Source organism: Acomys russatus, chromosome 19 (genome assembly GCF_903995435.1).
Source record: "Acomys russatus chromosome 19, mAcoRus1.1, whole genome shotgun sequence".
Taxonomy (NCBI): domain Eukaryota; kingdom Metazoa; phylum Chordata; class Mammalia; order Rodentia; family Muridae; genus Acomys; species Acomys russatus.
The window spans coordinates 60,815,831-60,835,278 of NC_067155.1; the positions used below are offsets into that span (position 1 = coordinate 60,815,831).

Consider the following 19,448-nt stretch of genomic DNA (forward strand, 5'->3'; position numbering starts at 1 on the left):
GGCCTCTCAGTTTACTGACTTCTTCCAAGAGACAGGCAGGTCAGGAGGAGTTCTCAGGCTTTGCTTTGCCATGGCCCATGAATTCCAGTCCTTCAATGGGGATCTCTTTCTCCTTGATTGCTTTCTGAAGGAAGAATAAAATGTTATAAAAGTCCAGGTTAGCGTCAAGTCCATGTTTTGTAACTGCAGTGTATTGACACAAAAGTGAACCAGAGTGAACTGGAAAGCCTTGAAACCCACAATTCAAGGGACACCCTTTTGTGTAGCCCTGGCTAGCCTGGAACTCAAACATTTCTGCCGGCCTTTGACTCTGGGATTAAAAGTGTGTATCTCAAGCCAGGTGTGATGGTGCACAGCTTTAATCCCAGCACTTGGGAGGCAGAGGCAGGCAGATCTCTGTGAGTTCAAGGCCAGCCTGGCCTACAAAGAGAGTCTAGGACAGCCAGGGCTGTTACAGAGAGAAACCCTGTATCAAAAAAAAAAAAAAAAAAAAAAAAAAAAGCCTAGCTGGAGAGATGGCTCGGTGGGTTAAGAGCACTGCCTGCTCTTCCAGAGGTTGTGAGTTCAATTCCCAGCAACCACATGGTAGCTCACAACCATCTATAATGTGATCTGATGCCCTCTAATGGCAGGCAAGTGTACATGCAGATAAAGCAATGATGCACATCAAAATAAGTACATAAATCTTTAAAAAAAAAAAAAAAACCTAAAAAAAAAAAGCCAGGTGATGGCGGCAAACGCCTTTAATCCCAGCACTTGGGAGGCAGAGGCAGGCGGATCTCCTTGAGTGTGAGGCCAGCCTGGTCTATAGAGCGAGTTTCAGGACAGCCAGAGCTGTTACACAGAGAAACCTTGTCTCAAAATACAAAACAAAACAACAAAACAAAAACAAAAAGCCCTAGAAAAAAAAGTGTGTATCTCTGGGCTGGAGAGATGGCTCAGCTGTTAAGAGCACCATGTGCTCTTCCAGAGGTCCTGAGTTCAATTCCCAGAAACCACATGAAGGCTCACAACCATCTATAATGAGATCTGGTGCACTCTTCTGGACTGTAGGTGTATGTGCAGGCAGAGCACTGTATACATAATTATATATATATATATATATATATATATATATATATATATATATATATATATATATGGTTTTTTTTTTGTTTTTTTTTTTTTTTTTTGGTAAAGTGTGCACCTCTATGACCAGCATTGTTTTAAAAAAGTACTACTGTACAGGCTGGGCATGGTGGCGCACACCTTTAATCCCAGCACTCGGGAGGCAGAGGCAGGCACTGTAAGTTCGAGGCCAGCATGGTCCACAGCCAAGGCTACACAGAGAAACTGTGTCAAAAAACTTAAAAAAAAAAAAAAAAAAAAAGTACTACTATAAAGGTGTGGTGCCTCTTGGGAGGTGAGGCAGGAGGATCAGGTCAGGTGTCCCTACTTAGTGACAGTGTTCAATCTAAATTCCAGTCTAATTGGCTATGTGACCTGAGTCACCTTCACTGTCTGAGAATTGGCTAAAAGTAGATCCTTGAGCTGAGAGTGTCTTAGGTTAAGTTAGTAGACGTGCATCCACTGATTGGAATCAAGCTTTCCTGGCTGCAGCTGGGAACTGGTGGAGAGAAACAGGGCAACAAAGAGATCATAACAAAACAGCAGGGACCTCTGCAATGTCACAACTATCTAGAAAACAGCAAACACAACCCACTTCTAATAACAATGAAATGTGCAACCAAAATACCAAGGCCACCAGACTCTAGTGCCCTTGAATCAACCTCTTCCTGTTTCCGGGTGTTAGTCCATGTGTAAGATACAGATAATAGAACGTCTTGTCACCAAGCCTAGTGATAGGAACTTGATCCCCCAACCCCACATAAATATGAAAGGAGAAAACTGATTCCGGGAAGTTGTCCCCACCCTCAACCGCACACACGCACACAATTTGGTTTTTTAGAGACAGGGTCTCTCTGTGTAGCCTTGGCCATCCTGGACTCACTTTGTAGACCAGGCTGGCCTCGAACTCACAGAGATCCACCTGCCTCTGCCTCCCGGGTGCTGGGGTTAAAGGCGTGCGCCACCACGCCCGGCTACGCCTATTTTTTAAGACATGGAGAACTATGGCGACTTACAAGTTTAGAATGAGTACCAAGTAAGTCAACAACAACAACAAAACCCTAGGGGGCTGGAGAATTGGCCCAGTGGTTAAGGGCACTGACTGCTCTTCCAGAGGACCCGGGTTCAAATCCCAGCAACCACATGGCAGCTCACAGCTGTCTCTAACTCCAAGATCTGTCACTCTTGACAGACATACATGCAGGCAAAACACCAATGCAATAAAATAAGGATAGATAAATGTAAAAAAAAAAAAAACAAAAACAAAAAAAAAAAAACAAAAACCCATGTACCCCGTTAAAAGCAAAGCACCAGGGGGTCCAACGAAGAGATGCCCAGGCAGTTTCGGAGGGCGGCGATGCGCCGGGGCGAGGCTCACCTGGACACACTGTTGGTAGCGTTTGAAGAGGTCGGTGCACGGGTCCCCGGAGCCGTCCCCTTTGAGGAACTTCTCAGCAAACCAGCGGTTGAAGCATTGGTCGTACTCGCGCTTCATGTCAGTGCAAGCCTCCCCGACGCTGTTCATGGCTGTGGCAGCGGCTGTGACGGCGACGCACTCTAATGTCGTCATTCGCGCGCGCGTCGCCCCACCCTTCGTCACTACGGAGGCGGAGAAGCAAAACAATGTGGGCACGGGCGGCGAGGTTGAGTTTTCGGGCTGTGCTGGACAGGGGCCGTGGCCTCGCTTTCAAAGCGGGTCCACGGGGACAGGTCCAGGCGGCGGGGCAGGAGACCCACGCTCCACGCCTCACCCCGCAGGGCGTCGGTCGCGTGTCCGCCGCGGTAGTCGAGCATCTGGAGCGTCTGGCGTTGGTGAACTTCGGCAGCCGCGAGGCGGTGGCCCGGCTGGAGAAAGCGGTCGCCTTCGCTGATCAGCTGCACGCGGTGGACACGGACGGGGTGGAGCCCCTGGAGTCGGTACTGGAGGACAGGTAGGCTCCCGGGTGCGGCCTCGAAGACTTGACCCTGACACCTTCCAGGCTGTTTCTAGTCCTTTCAGTGTCCTTGCATAGTTGGAAATTTGCCATCACCACAAGTCCTGTCGCTCCCGTTTAGTATCCTCTAGCCTTCCCAGTCCCGATGTAAACAGAACAAAACCTGAGATCCTTGCTAGTCGTCGCCTTCGAATCCCCTTTTGAGAGGGCCCCTACCCGCCCCCTCTGATGTACTGCTCCCTGTGTACCACCCTCCAGCCTGTACTGGCTTCTAAGCCTCGCTCATTTCCTCTAAGGTGTTAGCTTGCCTACCTGAGCATCAGATTATCTGAAGGAATCAAATACTATTAAATGTATTTTGGAAGCCTTCTCAAATCAGTTCCTATGCTAAGGTGGTATATAGCCAAATAACATTTTGAAACAGGATCTGGCTATATAGTGTGGACGAGCTTTGAGCCCAAGGTTTTCTTGCTGCTTCCTTAGTGCTGTTTAAAGGCCTGTATCAACACACCAGCATCGGTTTCATTATTTATTTACCGTGAGCCGGGGCCTGAAAAGCTAAGGATGATCTTGAATTCCTGATCCTTATGCCTCCACCTCACAAATCCTGGGATTACAGGACTTCTGTAGGGCTTATGTAGCCCAGACTGGCCTCAAATTTAGAGCAGTCCTTGCCCAGTTTTTCAAATGCTGGTATTATAGGAGTAAGGCACCATTTTGTTTTGAGGATAATTTTTAAAGAATTAACTTATGTGTCTGGGTGTTTGGGCTAGATGTGTGTCTGTTTATCGCATGTCTGGTTCCTTGGGACCCACTGCAACAGGAGTTACAGGTGATTGTAAACCACCATGTGGGTGTTGGGAATCAAACCGGGGTCCTCTGAAGAGTGACCCGCATTAACCATCTTTCTAGTCCCATTAGTGACAACAGAGGACCGAATCTGTACCCATAGCTTTTATGTGAAGTGCTTTGCAAAGTTTCTAACTTGTTAGTCTCCTGCCTTACCACCTTCCGGTCTCCGATGCCTTTGGGTCTTTGGTCCTATGCTCAAGTGCAGAGAGGTCAACACTATTTGCCTAAGATTACTCAGCACGTCCCAACAAATTCCTGTGCTGCTGCTCCTGAAGCCAAAAAAAAAAAAAAAAAGTTTCCTCATGGCCTGCAAAGCATCATCTGTCATGTTCTTTCAACTTCTTTTCTCTCCTTGTTTCTTTTTTCTTATAATTCTCACAGTTCAAGACCAGCAGCAGGTCGGGCATGGTGGCTCACGCCTTTAATTCCAGCACTTGGGAGGCAGAGACAGATTACTGTGAGTTTGAGGCCAGCCTGGTCTACAAAGTGAGTCTAGGACAGCCAAGGCTACATAGAGAAACCCTGTGTTGAAACACTGCCCCCCTAAGTCTCCCCCCCCCCCAAAAAAACCCAGCAGCACACATGAAGTCTTTCCTCTCCCTGCTGCCAAGCACTTCCTGTTCCTGGGTAAATTACTTATCTGCATTCTCATTGGTGGAGACAGACAGTCCACAGCCCTCCCCTTTTCAACCAGGATTCTTCATCTGAACTAGGACCCAGAAAGAATTAGTTTTCATTCCTCACAGAAAAGTACATAGTTTATGTTAGCCTGGATGCTAAGGAAAGGTGCTGGCTATGGAAATAGATGCCTTGGAGCATTAATACTCATCTTGTAGAACCCTGTGTTAGATGGCAGGTAAGGCAGATACTTGGTCAATAATTGCCCTGAAACCAGCCATGGTGGCTCACACCCATAACCGTAGTGCTTGGCATACTAGGGCGGGAGTGACACAAGTCTGAGTTCAGCCTAGGCTACTGAAGGAGACCCTCTTTCAAAAAAAGCAGATTAATAGGGGCTGGAGAGATGGCTCAGCAGCTAAGAATATATGCTGCTGCTCTTGCAAAGGATCCCCTAAACTGAGTCCCAACATACATGTTAGTTGGCTCACAACCACCCTCAAGTCCAGCTCCAGGGCCTCTGGAGGCACTGGCCTTCACATACACAGACCCCACTTACATATACCTAATTAAAAATAATCTAAGGCTGGAGAGATGGCTATCTGTCCTTCCAGTGGACCCAGGTTCAATTCCCAGCAACCACATGGTGGCTAACAGCCATTTATAACTCTTAATTCCGAAGGTATCCAATGCCCTCTTCTGGACTCTGTGGGCACACACAAACAGGCAAACACCTATACACATAAAATAAAATCTGTTGGAGGAGAGTCTCCTCCACTATTTCCAGATACTGTTCTCAGTGTGCTGAGATCTGGCTGCCGCTCTGCCACAGGCACTGTTAGGAATGTTGAGCTATCTCCTGTACCTTGTGATGCAAGCAACTTTCCCCAATTATCCCTGGTTGGTTAATCAGGATGCTGAAGCCTATGACAGGGGCGAAGAGAGGTAGGTGGAGTTTTAGGTCCCCAGGCTTGGGGTCACAAGGGCGAGAGGGAGCAGAAGAGGTGGCAGGAGGAGAGAAAGCCAGAGAAAAAGGAGCTGGCACAGGGAGAATGGAGCATGACCAAGTGGCCATGAGGACAGACTGATGGCGCAGAAGCTGCCAGGAGTCATCAGATTGGCAAGTGATTGGCTTTTATGTGGCTTTTAAGGTAGTAAGATGAGAATAGCTTAGAATCTGCCCAGTATAGTATTACAGCTTAATAATAAATCCTAGCAGGGTTAAAGAAAACTGTTACCTTATTATTTTCAGTATAAATCTTTTTTTTTTTTTAATCTTCTAAACAAATAGATAATGCACCAACGGCCAGTAAGCATGAAGTCCCTGGGTGATTTCACAGCACTACCAAAGTCAACCAAAACCAAACCATCCTTAACCTCATCTAGGCCTGTTTAATGTTTAGATTTTGGAGTTGCTGCAAGAATGCTGGCTCAGCATTGATGTCAGGCTTTGTTTTTCTTTTTGTGTTTTCAAGACATGGTTTCTCTATATAGCCCTGGTTACCCTGGACTCTTTTTTTTTTTTTTTTTAATTTAAAGATTTATTTATTTATGTTTCCAGTGTTGTGCCTGCATGCCAGAAGAGGGCACCAGGTCTTATTATAGATGGTTATGAGCCATCATGTAGTTGCTGGGAATTGAATGCAGGACATTTAGAAGAACAGCCAGTGCTCTTAACCTCTGAGCCATCTCTCCAGCGCTATTTTACTTTAAAAGAGGATCTTGCTGTATAGTTTTTGTAGAATACTGCCTTGCAGTGTGACAGAGAAGTTGCCCTCTTGAACTGTCAGCAGGTGAAATTATCTGGAAACTTGCCCACGTTGAGCTCTCCCGACTTTAATCTTATGGAGGGAAGAAGGAGTTCATGAGGTCCTACCCTCCCTAAGATTCACCACCAGTTAACAATTGCTGGGAGCTGGGCACAGTGGCACACACCCATAATTCCAGCACTTGGGAACCAGAGGCAGGCAGATCTCTGTGAGTTCGAGGCTAGCCTGGTCTACAAAGCAAGTCCAGGACAGAAACTCTGTCTGGAAAAGCCAAAAATAAAAAAATAAATTAAAAAAAACCTTTAAATTTACATTTTGAGGCCAGAGAGATGGCTCAGTGGTTAAGAGCAGGAAATGTTCATGCAGAGGACCTGACTTTAGTTCCCAGCCCCCAGCAAGGCAGCTCACAACGGCCTCTAACTCCAGCTCCAGACAATCATCTGGTACTTTCTGTGGGCACTTGTACTCAGGTGAACACACACACACACACATACACACACACACACACACACACATAATAGTAAATTTTAAAATTATACTTCCAGACAATTGTCTGGTACCTCTGGCTTCTGTGGGCACCTGTACTCAGGTGAACACACACACACACACACACATAAATAATAGTAAATTTTTAAATTATACTTGATGTCCCCAGCGATTTTATAAAGCCCTTTAGAAGGAAGCAGGAACAGAAACAGTAGGACGTGAATTCAGCTGACTTTGGGTCTACTCTCTTAGCCATTCTCCAACATTCTCAAACCCCAAGTCCTGGGAAGACTAGTGTCCACCTTTGCATGCTACAATTGCAGGGTTTTGGGGTTGTTGATTTTTTTTTTTTTTTCCTCCCTTCTGTGCTAGAAATTGAATTCAGGGCCTCACGCATATGAAACGATCATTGTACAACTGACCTGCAGCCCTAGCTGACCCGAAACTTTTTTTTTCTCTCCTCCTTTTGGTTAAAAAACAGAGGAAAGGCCAGGCAGTGGTGGCACATGCCTTTAATCCCAGCACTCGGGAGGCAGAGGCAGGTGGACTGCTGTGAGTTTGAGGCCAGCCTGGTCTACAGAGTCCAGAATAGCCAAGGCTACACAGAGAGACCCTGTCTCAAAAAGACAAAAAAGAAAAAAAAAAAAAAAAAAAAAAAAAAAAAAAAAAAAAAGGAAAGGCCAGGCATGGTGGCGCACACCATTAATCCCAGCACTCAAAAGGCAGAGTCAGGCAGAGCTGTGAGTTGGAGGCCAGCCTGGTCTACATAGTGTCAGGCCAGCCAAGACTATACAATGAAACCCTGTCTCAAACAATCCAACCAACCATGAAGTTCAACCTTCATTCTTTGAAAAGAAACTTAAGGTCTAGAGAGGTTTTTCCATTTCAAGGCCAGTTGACATAATCTTTTTTGCGTGCGTGTGCTGCAAGGGTATTAAACTGGCATTCACCCAGGAAGCTGAGGCAGAAGGAGGAAGAGTTTTGAGGTCAGTTTGGCTTACATAGTGAGAAGAATTAAAAAACCAACCAAACAAGTGTGTATCTTGGAACCAGCTACAACCCTTCATCTTACCATGAATGAGAATGTTAACTTTGTGTCGGGTGCTTTTGTTCAAATCAGATTCCTTTTTGTTGTTGAGACAGTCCTGAATTTGGCTGTGTAGACCAGGATGACCTTGAACTCTCATCTGCCAGCCTCTGCCTCCCTGACGCACTACCATGCTCAGCTAGACTCTTAGAGTCTTACTCTGTAGCCTTGGGTGGCCCGGAACTCACCTGCCTCTGCCTACTGAGTGCTGGAATTAATGCAACTGTTCTAAGTATGGGGGGGGGGGGGTTTATGGAGAAGACCAGAGTGTAAGTGGAGGACAGAGGACAATGTGTGGGACACCATTCTCTTTTCATGTGGGTACCAGAGTTTTAACTCAGGTTAAGCAAGGTGGAAGTGCCTTGTCCCACTAAGCACTCTCACCAGAGGCCACTATGTCTAGAGAACAGTAAGAGATTTATGGTGTTTATATCGTTTTGAGACAAAGCTTGTGTAGCTCACTGCATACACGAGGCAGCCTACCTCATTGTGGGGTTATTGGCACGCACTGTTCATAGTGTACCTTGCTGAATGGCAGGCATTGTAGGGGTTCTGCTAAACGTGCCTGCCCCCTACAGTCATTTCCTGTCCATTCCTTGGCAGTGACATCACTGATTCTTGGGTACCTGCTTCTCACTGAAGCAGGGTTAGGGACATGTATTAATTAGTCCTGACATACTTTGCTTACTTATTTTAACATAATGTATACATGCGCGTGCGCGCGCGCGCACACACACACACGCGCGCGCACACACACACACACACACACACACACACACACACACACACTGTATGTGTACCACAGGTGTGCAGCGCCCTTTATAAAGAACACCTGAGACTGGAGTACAGGTGGTTGTGGGGACTGAACCTGGGTCCTCCAGAAGAGCAGCCAGTGTCGTAATTGCCCCTTCACTTGAGTTCACCAGAATTAACCCACTCCTGTTATCCAAAAAGCCTTGCTAGTCAAACTGGGGAAATAATCACAGCTTACCTCAGTGGCCCAGAGAACCCACACTGCAGACAGCTCTTTGGTCTACTTTGACCACAGAAGACCTGGGGACAGTGACCACAGCAGACTGTTCTGCTCCCCGCTAGCCTGGCAGCAGGCCTGTGCGTCTGTGCTCTAGAAGCCTCCAGTCTCTCGAGCTCTAACTCTGACCTTTGGGTTCTGCAGATGTCTCTACTTGAGATCTGACGATGTAGCAGAAGGCAGCTGTGCTGAAGAACTACTACGGAATTCTCATCACGTTGTGGAGGAGTATTTTGTGGCCCCCCCAGGTATACGTTACCCAGAGTGCTTCAGCAGAGTAGTTCAAACATTCTCAGGGGAAACAGACGCTGTCTGAATGTAAAAGAACAAACTGGACACAAGTGGTGTTACAGTGACAATAGCCTGGGGGTGTACTAACCTTGAGGGGCTAGTCGTGTTGAAAACGCAGCACAGGACCGAGGGTGCGCAGGTACCAGGGAACACATCTCTGGGCCTGGAAGCCAGTCTATAGGAGCAGCTGGCGTTCCCTGGTGCTCTTCTGGAGCCAGAGAAACCTGAGCCTATGTGCTTGGAGACCTTTTTTCTTTCTGTCTCTTTCCTTTCCTTCCTTCCTTTTTTTTTTTTTGGTTTTTCGAGACAGGGTCTCTCTGTGTAGCCTTGGCCATCCTGGACTCACTTTGTAGACCAGGCTGGCCTCGAACTCACAGCGATCCGCCTGCCTCTGCCTCCCGGGTGCTGGGATTAAAGGCGTGCGCCACCACGCCCGGCTCTTCCTTCCTTTTTTTGTTTTTGTTTTTTCAAGACAGGGTTTCTTGTGTAGCCTTGACTGTCCTAGACTTGCTTTGTAGACCAGGCTGGCCTCATATGCCTCTGCTGGGATTAAAGGTGTGCGCCACCATGCCCGGCTTGCTTGGAGAACTTAAATGTGTAATACTGTCTGATATTTCCTCAACTTGTATTGGCAACCAATTCAAATGAGACACGTTAACACGTCACACAGGACAGCTGCACCGCACCTATAAGCCATATATGTATCTTAGCCATTGATGTGACCCTGACACAGCGACTTGCATTTTCATCCTCACTGTTCACGCTCTTGTGTGTGAGTCCTCAGAGCTGCCAGACCACTGGGCATTTGGAGTGAGACTAGCTAGAGCACTCGTTCTGCACCAAGACCAGACAGTTAGCAATAAGTTCCTGTGAAAGGAAGGATGGAAGTTTAAGCTGAAAAACCTATGGGCTGAAGCCTTCACTACACCACATTTGCCGCAGCTGGCTAAAGACATGAGCCAATGTCTCAGGGCCCAGGAGCTGCTGCTACTTCATCAGATGTGTCTGCTGACCGCACCACACACACAGCCTGGCTCCTGACTTTTTCCTGGCACAGAGGTTCAGCCTTAGTCTTCCGCTCCTACCTGTGCGTGTCTGCCTGGCTGTGTACAGCTTGCCTCTATGCATTCAACTGTCAACTGTTCCTGATACTTGCGAGGTGGAGAACGGTGGCCTCCAATGCTCACTTCCATGGAAACCGGTGACCACTTAGTTTAGGAGAAGCAGCTGGGCAGCAGGCTCAGGTTCACCTATATATTCTTTCTTATTTTCAAACAGGTAACATTTCTTTGCCAGACATGGTAAACAAGATTCCGGCTCCCACAGCAGAGTAGCTATTCTGGGAAAGGCGCACCCTGTCAACATGGCAGACTCACAAGGGTGGTCATTGGCTACCCTGAAGTCTAGTATAAACCCAACATTTACAATGTCTTGGTAACTGATCTGAGGACAGACCTGGAGAGCTGACAGACCACCACATGCCTGCTTCCAAGGAACTGGATCAAGTACTCCGGCCTGTTGTGTATGGAAAATGCCCTCCTTGACCTGCCCCTAATAAGCACTACCTTATCACAATTACCTATGTGAATCTTTCTGTTTATAGCTTGAGTTATTTTTATGTGCTTTCCCACTGACTGAGAGCCAACACATCTTCCTTTGTTTCTAGGTACTGACTTTATCCTGCCTCAGGGTTCATTTTACTGAAAGGTCTGAGTAGTGTCAAAGGAGACTATAACCTGGAACTCCTAATTTAGCAAGTTATCCAACCCCCTCCCCACACAGCATACAGGAACACCAGGCCCTACCCCCGCCGCACCCCACCCCCGGTACAACCTGTACAAAACCAACCTAACAGTTCCTTTCTGAAAAGAGAACTTGTTATAAATAGCCCTCGACTTGTTTCCATTCTTCCTCCTCCCTTTAATCTGCAGTGTTCCCTCACACAGGCACAAACACACACACCCCTTTTCTTTGTACAGAAAGGGCCTCTGTACTTCAGGCTGGCCTTGAGTGCACAGCTATCTTCCTGCCACAGCCTCCCAAGTACAGGGATTGGCGGCATGAACCATCTTCATCTTCTTCAGGCAGTTTAATTTACAAGGGCTCTGACTCTGGGTTAGAGATGGCTCAGTGGTTAAGGGAACTTCTTAAAGAGAATGGTGGTGCATGTCTGTAATCCCAGCACTCAGGAGGCTGAGGCAGACAGTTCCCTGAGTTGAGGCCAGGCTGGTCTACAGAGCCAGAGAAATCCCATCTCAGAAAACAACTAAGTACAGTACTTCCTGTTCTTCAGTCTTACCTACACCAGATCCTGTAATTCCAGCTCCAGAGCACCTCATGCTCCTTCCTGGCTTCTGGTTTTTGTTTTTGTTTTTCGAGACAGGGTTTCTCTGTGTAGCCTTGGCTGTCCTGGACTCACTTTGTAGATCAAACTGGCCTTGAACTCACAGCGATCCACCAGCCTCTGCCTCCCGAGTGCTGGGATTAAAGGCGTGTGCCACCACGCCTGGCTCCTTCCTGACTTCTGTGGGTACTAACACATGTAAATAAAAACCAATTTTAAAGATAAAGATAAAGAAAAAATAAAATAAAGAACCTGCCCTTGGGAGTGAAATGTTGAAGTCATCATTACTGCCCCAGTAATGTTTCTGCTCCTTACAAACTGGTGTGATGCTTCTTTTTGGTCAGAAACTGTCGGGTAAAGCCTATCTATGTAATCAGAGACGACCGTTTACACCAGTTACTAAACATTTAAAATATATTTCTAAACAAAACGGGTGTCTCAGTTGTCATAACTGCTGCACTGATTTTTGTCCCATAATCAGGGGTGAAAAATATACAACTTGTTTCTGAACCAAAGCCACAACTTCTATTTCTGCAGTCTAAAACATGTCACTGCTAGTACGGTGGCCCTAGCTGAACATATGGAGTTCCTTAAAAAAGAAAAAAAGAAGAAGAAATTACAGAATTTCCTAAGACACTAGATTATCAATCTGGAATGTATATTCTGAGCACAAAGCAGCTCAGCGCATCTAAAAAAATAAAGAGAAACGTCCCACCGCCTTGCTCAGTAAGGCCTGAAGGCAGAGAAGTAGTGTGGCGAGCCCCTGCTTTGGTAAGGAGAGTCACGGCCCCTGGACCCAGACCTCGACCGTGAGTAGCCATAGCTGGTGCTCCTCTCAGGGTAGACGCGAATGTATGACGTTTCACCCTGAAATTCAAACAAACAGAAAAGGAGAGAATGTGAGTAACAAGCAAAGGCAACCTCCTGACCTGGCCGTCCAGCAGCCGAGTACTTCCTGCTGCCTGGCTCTGTGATGTTAAACTTTGTGTGACATGGAAGCAGGTGCCCTCACTCTCCCATTCCAAAAAGGGAGACAATCCCGATAAAGGAATGCTTCCCTGTGCTCTGACCTTGCGGGACTTAGGCAAAGCAAACCCTTGGCTTTGTTCACTGTTCACTGTAGATAGAGCTTTTCCTTTTTTTTTTTTCCCTCGAGACAGGGTTTCTCTGTGTAGCCTTGGCCATCCTGGACTCACTTTGTAGACCAGGCTGGCCTCGAACTCACAGCGATCCACCTGCCTCTGCCTCCCGAGTGCTGGGATTAAAGACGTGCGCCACCACGCCCGGCTTGTAGATAGGGCTTTAATGGCACTGTGGAGTCGCCAAAGGGAAAAGGCTGAATTAGACTTCCTAGAAGCGTGAGACCCTACCTCATGAGAGCGGAACTTGGTGTCGTCCAGTCTCCTCAGGGCGTACTCCATGTCTTCTTTTCTGAGATATTCAACCATGCCCATTCCGTCCTTTTGTACGTCTGCGTAACAGACGTCCCCAGCTTCACGCATGTGGTCTTTCAGGTCCTGCCAGCTGCCTGATGGAGGGAGTCCTAGGCAGAGAATGTAAAGAGCCACCTCCTCAGCCACGGTCACTGCCCTGTAGGAGCCAGCAATAGCTACGGTGGGCAATTCTCTGTGATCACTTAATTCTTAAGGGTTCCCAAGTCACAAAACCTTATAAGGGGCACAAAGCAAGAGAAATAAATATACTTAAGTACATATGGTAAACCACTGAGAAGCTGGTCCAGGTTAACTGTCCAGACACCAACGTTTCCCAACAAAGTTTCTGTCACAGGCTTACAACCTCTGAGCATTTACCACTCTGTCCTTCACAATGTGACACTCTTAAAACTGAGTTCCAAGCTTTTTCCATTATGAAATTTATTAGTACCAAGTATTTCTTGCTGAACTTATTTTCCCAAGACATGGGAATTTTGAAATAAGCCAAGTATAGCTGAGGGAATAGCACAACAACAAAAACCAGTTTGCTGACAGACCACAAAATACCTCGAAAGAGATCACCAACATTCCTCACTATAGCTGGGGAAAGGTAACACTCAACGCTAGAACTAGTTGGGAGTCATACAACCCTACCTGAGTCATGAAAGGGAAATGTGCTCCTGCTCTCAAAGGCTGTGTTTACCGCTCACAGCTCAGGACTGCAGCCATTTCCTAATAGTTTTCTAAGCAGGATTTCAGAGCAGCATGGAGAGAAAAAAAGATAACGTATGACATCTTGAAGGAGGGAACAGAGTCCTAGGGTTAAAAAGTTACAAAGGGATACAAGATAGACAGATAGCATCACTCTTATGCACTGTGACTGTAGGGCATTCATACGCTAAAAGGTGCCAGGCGCAGTACAGTTCACTCCACTAGGGCTCCCAAACTCCCGGGCAATGTGCAGAAGGCGCCGAGTCTTAACACTGCATTGACGTTTTAAAGGCACACAAACTTCTGAGCTTGTTTCATCCATCACTCATCGACAGCAGTTAAACGTCAGTGCCCTGTGCTTTCCAATATAATCCCCAAGGCCCTGAGCTGTTTGACTCTGGCTCCTGCGGTGTCTATGAAGCCAGATACTAAGAATATTCCCAAAGAACACATTTCCAGAGTTCTAGATCAAAGGCTTTCCCATCATCCTGTCCTCATCAGTGAGAAGCCACTTGATAAGAAGCATTAGACCTCGGTGGCACATGCCTTTAATCCCAGCACTCGGGAGGCAAAGGTAGGTGGGTCTCTTGAGTATGACACCAGCCTGGTCTACAGAGCGAAGACTATAGCCTTGCCTACATAGAGACACTGTCTCGAAACAAAAAAGAAACAGGATTCTGCCCCGCAAGGCTGATTACTTGTGCAACTTAGTGTTGCCTCCCTGAAGAATTACAGCAGAGCTTTAGGCTATCTGTGTGCACTGGCAACTGAGAAGCCAACATGTCCCGCGTGCTGAGAAATAAGCTAACAGTCCCTCACAGGCCAGACTCTGTGAAGTAGTGTCCCTGCACGATCGCCTTCAACAAGGCAGGAACATACCTGAGACAAGAACTCGGAAATCAGATCGTCGTGTCGGGGGCCCGTTCCTTGCACCACGGGGCCACCCACCCCGACCTCCATAAGTCCTGGGGAATTCCACACGAAGTCGACACTGGCCATAATCATAACCATTTCTTCCATAAATGGCATCCTCAGCATCTCTACAAAGAAAAGCTTGAGATTAGCACTAGCTGATAGGCTGATGACTCCCGCTAAGAATGTAACTAACTGAGAGAGCCTCGAGGATCAACACCAACACAGAAGCTTGGCTTGCTCGTGAAGCCCTTTCACATCACAGGTAGGCCAGCAAGATGGCTCAGCCACAGCATGCACACCCTCTCAAGGGCAAAATATGTACTCAGAAACTGAAAACATTTAAAAACTAGTTAAGGAGGGGGTTTGAAATATGAGCAAAAGATGTGATATGTATGTATGAAGGCATCATAACAAAATCATTATTATAATATGAAAATTAAAGAAGAACTATAGGGCTGGAGAGATGGCTCGGAGGTTAAGAGCACTGGCTGTTCTTCCAAAGGTCCTAAGTTCAATTCCCAGCAACCACATGGTGGCTTGCAACCATCTATAATGAAACCTGGTGCCCTCCTCTGGCCTGCAAGTATACATGCAGGCAGAGCACTGTATACATAATAATAAATAAATTTTTAAAAATCTCTCCCAAAAGGCCAAACGGCAAAAGCCTGGGGGTCGCACATTAAAAAGTTTCAAAAGAGCCAGGCGTGGTGGCACAGGCCTTTAATCCCAGCACTCGGGAGACAGAGGCAGGCGGATCGCTGTGAGTCCAGGACAGTCAAGGCTACACAGAGAAACCATGTCTCGAAAAACCAAAAAAAAAGAAAGAAAAGAAAAAGAAAGTTTCAAAAGGCCAGGTGAGGTGGCACACACCTGTAACCCAACACTGGGAAGGCTGAGGCAGTAAATTTTGAGACCATCCTAGTCTACAAAGAAAGATTGTTTCAAAAAGCCAATACAAATTTAAATTACAGATAAACAAGGGCCTGAGGATGGCTCAGTAGTTAAGAGCACTTGTTGGTCACAGCACCCACATGGTGGCTCGCAACCATCATTAGTTCCAGTTCCAGGGGAACCAACTATCTCGTCTGACTTCCTTAGGCAACAGGCATGCATGCAGAGCAAAAACATACAGGTAAAGCACACACATAATTAAGTCTTTTTAAAAAAGGTAAACAAGGGCAGGGTAGGCGACTCACATCTTTAATACCAGCAATGGGAGCCGGAGGCAAGCAGAGCTCTGTGAGTTCGAGGCCAGCATGGTCTATCATAGCAATTTCTAGCCAGTCACAGCTGTAGTATAAAACCCTGTCTAAAATAAAAGAGACATCAAGGGACACATCCAGGACAGTGTTGGCTGTCACAATGCACTTCTAAGGGTTAAAAGCAGGACTTGTACACAAGAGGTTTTGAGTTACTTGTTTTAAGTTTTTTATATCTCTAATTGAGGAAAAATATGCCTATCTCACAAATATGCTAACATTTTAAGTGCTTTGTTTGAAACTTCCAAGTAAAGCAGAATATAATTCTTCTATTAAAGACTAAAGGAAAAGATGTAATCTGAATAAATTAATAAAATAAAATGTAGGGGGCTGGAGAGATGGCTCAGCGGCTAAGAGCACTGTCTGCGCTTCTAGAAGTCGTGAGTTCAATTCCCAGCAACCACATGGTGGCTCACACTATCCATAATGTGATCTGATGCCCTCTTCTGGCGTGCAGATGTACATTCCAATAGAGCACTCATTTACATTAAATAAATAAATCTTTTTAAAAAATTAACCCCCGCCCCCCCCCAAAAAAAGACTAAAGGAAAAGCTGGGCGTGGTGGGGCAGGCCTCTGATCCCAACACTCAGGGAGGCAGGCTTTGTGAGTTCCAAGCCAGCCTGGTCTACAAAGTGAATCCAGAACAGCCAGGGTTGCACAGAGAAACCTCGTCTTGGAAGAAAAAACCCCAAAAACTATAATAAAAAAGTAACGGGGTTCATATCATATCTAGATCCTCTAGGAAACACCTATCAAGTGAAATACAATCAACAAAGCTGCCGCACGAGCTGTTGAAAAATGCAACGGCACTTGACGGAACCGGGTGTTCAAAATACACAATGGCACTGCTAACTAACTAGAGCCACGACTTTCTCGTGTCCACACGTAAAGAATGCTTCAGTCTACTTTTGGAGCAAACTGCGAGACACTTAGGAAACAAGCTCTCTTAGTCTTCAACCATCGGAGTCCACGCATCTCCAACCCAGGCCGGCGGGACACCGGGTAGGGGAGCAGGGATGAAGAAGCCTTCGCGCACGGATGCTGAGGACACAGGAACAGGTCCTCACTGACCCTCTCACTGCAGCGACTTGTAAAAGCGCACTTCTCGGCCTTTTCCGGTCCGAGGGCTAACAACGTTTGCAAAGTCACAAAGACCCCTTTGCGCGGGTTTGGGGACCAGGCTGTCCCAAGTCCCTGGGACCTGTTAACTTCTGGCGGGGCCGCCCCATCAGAGGGGAAGGAAACCATAGCCGCCGCCGCCGCCGCCGCCCCCTCCCTCCGCCGCCGCCTCAACCGGTTCTTTTCACTAGCATTAGGCTCCATGGGGCGCCCAAGCGGCGATCGGTTCCAGACACCCCCTTTCCGGCCGCCAAAGGCACCCCGTTCCCCCCGCCCCAGGGCGAGGGCCGGGACTCGGGGCGCGGGGTGGGCGGCTGCCCGGGCCGCTCCCTTTAGGGGTGCTTCCCGTTAGGGTGTCTCCCCAGCCTCGCGGGCAAGAGGCGAGTCGGGCGGGTTCAGGGCGCCCCGAGCCCATTCCGGGGCTTCTGCGTGAAACACTAACCAAGGAAGTGACCACAGGCAAATCCTGGGGGAAAGCCGCCGCCTCCAGTGAGGGGCGCCGCGAGGGGTCGGCGCGGCGGGGAGGGGGGAGGGGGCGCGGCGGGGAGGGGGGACGGAGGGGGGGCGCCGGGGGAGGGGACGGAGCGCAGGGGAGGGCAGGGCAGGCCCGGCGCCAGCCTGCAGGAGGGCGAGCCGCCCGCTCCTCACCGCGGGTCCTCGAAGCGCACGAAGGCGAAGGGCACGAGGCCGTGCCGGTTCTTGAGCTCGATCTCGCGGATGCGGCCGTACTTGTAGAACAGATCCTCCAGGTCCTTCTCGCGCACGTCGGTCGGAAGGTTGCCCACGTAGATGCGCCCGTCGCCCTCGCCGCCGCGCTCGTCCGCCCAGCCCGACATCCGCACCGCCCGACGCCGCGGGCCCGCCGCAGCCCGCTTCCCGCCGCCGCCGCCGCCGTCGCCTCAGCCCGGTTCCCCCGCCGCAGCTCCCCCGCGAGCTCCGAGGCGCTCACCCGCGCTGCATTGTGGGAACGCGGCGCGGAAGCCCTTCGGGGTCGGAGGGTATTAAGTCTTAAAGGGGACGCGGCCGCGAGCTGCGCGTGCGCGGGGGCCCAGTGCCCCTAGAGGTGCCAGCGGGAAGGGCCCGGCGCTGAGCGTCGCTCCGGAGCGCCGCCTGGGCTCGCAGGTCCCGGAGCACACCCGCTGAGCCTGGCATGACGTGGGGCTGTCATTCTGCGAGCAGAGCTTGAGGAGAGGCCCTCCTCAGCAGCCCCACAGCTGTTACCATAGTAACATTTTTGGCTCGTATCCTAAAAGAGTATCTCCAGTGGCGGAAGAGATAGCTCAGCGGTTTAAGAGCTCTGGCTGCTCTTCTGGAGAACCGGGGTTCAATTCCCAGCACCTACAACCGTCTGTAACTCCAGCTCTAGGGGATCCGACTCTCTCAAACAGATATACATACAAGTAAAACACCGATGCACATAAAATAAGTAAATCCTTAAAAACAAAATTAAACACAAAAACAGAAGAAACAACAACAAAACACTCTCAAATCGTGTATGTTTATCCTTGCATTCTGTGCAATTAAAAAACGTTCTGCCCTCAATCCTAGGCAGAGGCAGGCGGGTCTGAGTTCGAAGTCAGCCCGAGCTACAGAGGGAGCTCCAAGACAGTCAAAGATGCACAGAGAACCCCTGTCTCAATAAAACATAAAACAAATAATAAAATATTCTGGGATAGAGACTCGGTTAAACAGTAAGTGCACTTACTACTCTTGCAGAATTCCTGATTTCTGCTCAGGGCCGTCCTAACTCCAGGGAACCAACACCTCCTTCTGACTGACTGATCGACCTGGACACCAGCCAGCAGCGCGGTGTATACATTCCTACACTCAGCAAAGCACTCATACATATAAAATAAATCCAAAAACTCTTTTTCATTAGACTCCTTGTAACAAAGAAGTGAGTCAGCACAATATCATTGAATATTACAGTTATTCATGTTTTTGATGGTATTCATGCCACAATTTAGTTATAATTGAAGTATTTTTGTGTGTGCTAGGGTTAAAGGCATGTGCAAGCACCGCCTAGTTAATTGAAGTAAATTTAAATGGTGTTTAGTAGATATAGTTTCACATGTTCTCTGAAGGGAATCTAATTAAATCTCTTTTATTAATCTGTTAAAGGAATCTGTTAACTAATTACCTATAAAAATACAGCTTGGGAGCCAGGTGTGGTGGTGCACGCCTTTAATCCCAGCACTCGGGAGGCAGAGGCAGGTGGATCTCTGTGAGTTGAGGCCAGCCTGGTCTACACAGTGAGTCCAGGGCAGCTAGAACTACACAGGGAAACCCTGTCTTGAGAAACCAAACAAGCAAACAACCTTGGAAACTTTTTTTTTTTTTTTTTTGAGACAGGGTCTCTCTGTGTAGCCTTGGCTGTCCTAGACTCAATTTGTAGACCAGGCTGGCTCGAACTCACAGCGATCCACCAGCCTCTGCCTCCCGAGTGCTGGGATTAAAGGCGTGCGCCACCACGCCCAGCCCAGGAAACTTC

The 19,448-nt window shown here is 48.1% G+C and overlaps 3 protein-coding genes across 3 annotated transcripts; 1 reads left to right on the plus strand and 2 right to left on the minus strand.

The window, feature by feature from the left end:
- On the minus strand, positions 1 to 2,692 carry Triap1 (TP53 regulated inhibitor of apoptosis 1). The gene is made up of 2 exons (XM_051161665.1): positions 2,486 to 2,692; positions 1 to 124 (listed from the first exon to the last, which is right to left on the minus strand). Exons 1-2 carry the CDS (start codon positions 2,675 to 2,677, stop codon positions 41 to 43), a joined length of 276 nt encoding a protein of 91 aa, XP_051017622.1. The 5' UTR covers positions 2,678 to 2,692; the 3' UTR covers positions 1 to 40.
- Positions 2,693 to 2,730: 38 nt separating this feature from the next.
- Gatc (glutamyl-tRNA amidotransferase subunit C) lies at positions 2,731 to 10,632 on the plus strand. The gene is made up of 3 exons (XM_051161661.1): positions 2,731 to 3,038; positions 9,028 to 9,131; positions 10,453 to 10,632. The coding sequence occupies exons 1-3, from the start codon at positions 2,731 to 2,733 to the stop codon at positions 10,506 to 10,508; spliced, it is 468 nt and encodes a 155-aa protein (XP_051017618.1). The 3' UTR covers positions 10,509 to 10,632.
- Positions 10,633 to 11,910: 1,278 nt separating this feature from the next.
- Positions 11,911 to 17,820, minus strand: Srsf9 (serine and arginine rich splicing factor 9). Its single transcript, XM_051161654.1, has 4 exons — positions 17,606 to 17,820; positions 14,542 to 14,702; positions 12,889 to 13,061; positions 11,911 to 12,385 (listed from the first exon to the last, which is right to left on the minus strand). The coding sequence occupies exons 1-4, from the start codon at positions 17,791 to 17,793 to the stop codon at positions 12,242 to 12,244; spliced, it is 666 nt and encodes a 221-aa protein (XP_051017611.1). The 5' UTR covers positions 17,794 to 17,820; the 3' UTR covers positions 11,911 to 12,241.
- Positions 17,821 to 19,448: the final 1,628 nt, after the last annotated feature.